Consider the following 4,549-nt stretch of genomic DNA (forward strand, 5'->3'; position numbering starts at 1 on the left):
TGATGGCGGGGAGGCTGAGGAACAGCCTTAGAGCTGTGCGAGGAAACGGCGGTTTGGGACATGGGTGGTAATTGCACACCGAGGTGCTCAGGGACGGCCCTGGCTGAAGGACTTTGCATCCCTGAAGTGGCCAAAGCGCCTGTTTCCAGACGGGGTCCCCAAAGCTGGCGCAGCTGAAGAGGGGCCCTGGAAACACCAGCTGGGCCCCTCGGCACCTGCGAAGCTTTTTTGCTGTTAATTCATTCCCTGACTCTACATGGGGCTGCTCGGGGTGCCCTCGGACGCCGGCAGTGCGGGTAACGTCCTCTCTTGGCAGCGACTTCTGCCTGTCACCTTGGTGCTGCGCCGTGCGAAATTCCACACTGAGATAATTAGTAGCCTGTGTTGCTCTGGGGGAATTGAAGCTATGTGAGGTAAAGGGCTTTAATCGAGGTTCTCGCTGTCTCCATGCTGGAGATGAAAAATTACAAAGCTAAAAAAAAAAAAAATCTGCTCGGAAAGCTGGAATTGGGAGCAAGGACTTGCCTGCTTCTGCACAGCCGGAGCGTGGCCAGTGCGTCCGCCATGGCGTGCGTGCCACCTTACTGCAGCGCCGTAACGGCACTGCTGTCCTGGGCTTTGCCATGGCTCTTCGCCGTTGCCTGCACTTCGTGCTCGTGAGCTTGCCTTCTGCTTGTAGAGCAGATCTGCATGTGCACAGCTGGCAGCGCTGCCGGCGCTGTGGGAGCAGCAGCACGGGGAGGACAAGATGGTCAGCTGGTGCAGTCGGGGCGTTTTTGGTGCTTTTCCTCAAGATTTGGTAGTTTAGCTTAAAAATTCTCAGGTGCTGAAGGTTGTATTTGGGAAGTTTACTGGCAGGGTCAAGTTGTGGAGCTTCCCTCGTGTACAGCTGAGCTGTGCGAGCGAGGTGAGACCGTCTGCCTGAAGCGCAGTAAGAGCTTCTGCATCCTCCCTGCGCTGTGTGTTGCTGTCGAAGAGCGGGTACAGTGGGATGACAGGAGGATTCAACCTCAAATCCACTGATCTGTGTCTTAAACCACGAATCAGTCACTCGTGAGTTGCTGCTTGTTATATTTTAAGATATTCACTGGTGGCTTTTTATGCCAGAGAGGTGTTTTTCTGGGCAGGCTTTGAAGAACGCCAAGGAGTATGTGTACACACTGGACCAGGCTGGCTGAGCCCCTGTCTGAAGAAGCGAGCCTGGCATCCTCCTGTGAGTCTCTTCCATCGTGATAAGCGAGACTTAAAGCAAGTTAGTTAGCAAACAGTGAACCGTTGCACTTGTGAGCGCCTTAGTTCAGTGCCAGCAGCAGATGGGAAACCTCTTCCCTGTAAAAATGTGGAAGATCCGAAGTCTCTGACCCTCAAAAGTGAAATTCCTGTTTTTCAGTTCGGCCGGCAACAGCTTTTGGGGCTGGCTGAGAGGGGCAGGGAGGGCATCGCAAGGAGGCAGCTGGTAAGGAGGTGCAGGCAGGGCTGTGCCTATCCCTGTGCTGCGATTCCACAAAATCCACATCCATTGGACAAAATCCGTATGCTTGTGTTGTCCTGAGATCCTGGCAGCTCTTTGGGCTGAGCACGTCGCTGACGAACCGTTAACGGTGGGGCTGCTGCATGGTGGGGATCTGAAAGCAGTTTAACATTTCACTTTATCCCACGTGGGATAAACGCTGAGTGTCATCGTGTGGCTTTGGCTCTGCCTGCTTGTAACTTAGGCTGTCGTCAAAAGTTTTATGTACAGTTATCGAGGCATTTGATCAGGCGGGGCTTTTCTACTCCCCGCCAGTTGTTACTGCGCTGTTTTATGAGCAGAAGAAACGAGGAATTGAGATTCCAAAATTTCCTCAGACTTTCACTAAAGAGCCTGCCTCTTCAAAATCTGCCTCGGGTGAATGGCTGGACTCTCAGCCCTCTTGAGATTTATCTTCCAGTTATTTCAGGTTTTTCCTAGGGGGTGATATGAAACAAATACTGAGGCTGTGGCTATGGGAAAGGTGAGATCAGGTCGCAGGCGTCCTGGATCCTCAGCTCTCGTGCCTCTGCCCAGCGCTGTGCATAGCAGATGGTGGATGCCATTGTTTTTGATGGCCAAAATACCGCGGAGCTGCACAACACGAGCTGTAGGGTGGTCTGTAGCTTGGAACTGAAATCAGCAGCTGCTTATTGTCCATCCTTGAGATGTTTTCCTTACCTCCTTCCCGGATTTAGAGGGTAAGGAGATTACAACCGTCTCGCAGTCGGGCAGTTGGTACACGTGCCTGGAGATCCTCCTGTCTCCCTGCTTCTGGACTGCGAGAAATGGGCAGTTACAGGTTTTGTGTTATAGGTAACCGCAACCTTTGTGTTTTCATAGAGGGAGGTTAATTCTTTTGACCTGATGGGGATCACGGGTTTGTGGTGACTTTGGGGAATTAGCCCCTGCTGAAAACTGGGGAGTGGCATGAGTTTCTTCCAAGGACCACGATACTGTGTCTGAGGAGAGAATTAGACTTTAGTCGTAGATATCCAGTTTCTCCCAGTCATCACCCAGAGGGGGTTGGGGGTTTTGAGTGGTTCATGAGTTATGGAGGAGGCAGAGGGCAGAATATATCATTCTGAATTCCTTATTTAAAAAAAAAAAAGTTGTTCTAAGAGCTCTAATTGTCACACACAGCGGGTCCTGTGCTGGTATCAGCAGCTGGAGCGGGTTGGTGCTCAAGTCTTGGTAGAGCAGATCTTCAGATATTTCAGTCTTCCTCGTGGTTCTTGTCTAACCCCTTTCCTCTCTGGTCTGGTAAAGGGAGATTTAAGAGCAGAGGCTCTTCAGCCTAGCTGACGGGGATAGAAAGGGACCCAAAACCTGGGTGTTAAAATGAGACAAAGCCAAACTAGAAACAGTGAACGCTTAACGGTGAGAGCAGGTGCTTCCTGGCACAGTCTCTCGCACTTGGATTCACCATTGCTGTTTGTTTTTAGAAGCAAAACTAGATTCCTGTGGTAAGAGAGCGTGCAGATCAAGAAGGGGTTAACTGGAAGGTCCAGCTTGCGGTGGCTGCTCTGCCAAGTCATGTCTGACAGTCATCAGATCGCTCCGTCTCTGTCCGAACGTTCCATCTGTCATCTGTCACGTCCTGGCCCCCCTTAAAGTTATTTCAGGAGCTTTAAGCTCTGGGGAATCTGGTGAAGCTCAGTCCCTGTTATTGAGGGGAAACTGTGTCCGATGCTGTGGATTCTGGCACCTCCGAGGACAGCTTACGTGGCAGTTGCTTTTGGCTTTGGAGGACAGCTAGGGAGGAAGCCCTCTTCTCTCTGAAATGCCAGCAGGATTTCCTTAGGGTTTGGGGCTGAGAAGGCTTTAGCTTGTTTGCTGGAAGAATTTGTAGATTTGGGGAAAATGTTGAAGGAAAGAGGCTGAGAAGCGTTCCCTGAGCGCAGAACAGACGGGCGTGGATGGAGCGGCTGCTGGCACGGCACAGAGGAGGAGTGACCAGAAGCCACTGTACAGGGGAAAAAATAATTGATGTGTTTTGAAGGTGCTGGACTGCCTGTGCTTGTAAAATGTCCTCGTCCAGCGAGGATGGGGTAGAGCCTGGGGGGAGCAGGGGTCTCCTGGCAGCCAGAGCCCCTGGGTGACTTCCCAGAGCTTGCAGGGGGATTGACTTACACCAGAGCTGAGCTGGGCCAACAAGAACTTGGGGTTTCTCGGCTTCTCCTGCTTGCAGTGACTTGAGAACATTTAAAAAAAATTTTTTTTAACTGTTTATCAGAGCAGTTGTTCTAACTACGAATCGAGTAGCTGACTTTGTGGAGAGAAAGCAGCGACTGAACTGATTAATCTGGACATGGATGCCTTAGGAACAGAAGAGCTCGGGGAATTTGGGCGATACAAGCGTGCTTCTCGGAGTCGGCGTCAGATCGTCACCACCTACATGTGCTTTCCTATGCAAGCCGGCAAGCTCGAACAGGGATTTTCACAGGTCTATATTTTGCATCTGTCTTAAGTGCTGAAGTGCTTCTCGAAGGCCTCGGGGACTGAATCTCTCGCAGGTGTTGCTCTAGGGTGAAGCAGAGCAGATGTGTAACAGCACGCAGACGGATGGGTGTCAGGCGTTTGTTTCCCTGCCTCCTCACCGCCGGGTATAATTAGGTGCTGCAGGGGAAGCAAGGCGGCTGTGGGTGTCCTCGGCTGAGCCCGGGTGCGATCGGAGATGCTGGCTGCGAGACACCTATTTGGGGAAGAGCCCCGAGGGATCTGCCACGTGTCGCCGGCAGCGGTGGCATGGCACCGTGCGCGTGGGCAGGCGAGGCTGGCTGCCGTGCTGTCCCTGGGAGAGCCCTGGGGTTGAAGAGCCGGGGGGTAAAGGTTGAAGCCGAACCAGCGGCTCCGTACCCGGCGATCAGAGGCTGGGGTGAAACGAAGCCCATTCCTGTGTACACATCGCTGCGTGCAGGAAAGCGCGATAACAAAGTCCTTGCTGTGACTTTGTTCTTACGGCTCCACGCCTAATTGCTGGTGAACATCGGGCGCACGTCATTCGGGGCTGGCCAGCCGTGCGCTCGGCTGCGGCTG

At 52.7% G+C, this 4,549-nt stretch overlaps 1 protein-coding gene across 1 annotated transcript in view; it reads left to right on the forward strand.

Annotated features, from left to right (window-relative positions):
* Positions 1 to 256: 256 nt before the first annotated feature.
* The window catches only part of LOC104073833 (RING finger protein 121-like), a gene marked incomplete at its 3' end in the record, with an annotated part of 9,948 nt that continues 5,655 nt past the window's right edge, over positions 257 to 4,549 (forward strand). The window contains exons 1-3 of the mRNA XM_009573758.1: positions 257 to 296; positions 890 to 981; positions 1,426 to 1,464. Coding sequence (XP_009572053.1) covers positions 257 to 296; positions 890 to 981; positions 1,426 to 1,464 — 171 coding nt within the window. The remainder of the gene's footprint in view (positions 297 to 889; positions 982 to 1,425; positions 1,465 to 4,549) is intronic.

Source organism: Fulmarus glacialis, unplaced genomic scaffold (assembly GCF_000690835.1).
Source record: "Fulmarus glacialis isolate BGI_N327 unplaced genomic scaffold, ASM69083v1 scaffold6743, whole genome shotgun sequence".
Classification (NCBI taxonomy): Eukaryota; Metazoa; Chordata; class Aves; order Procellariiformes; family Procellariidae; genus Fulmarus; species Fulmarus glacialis.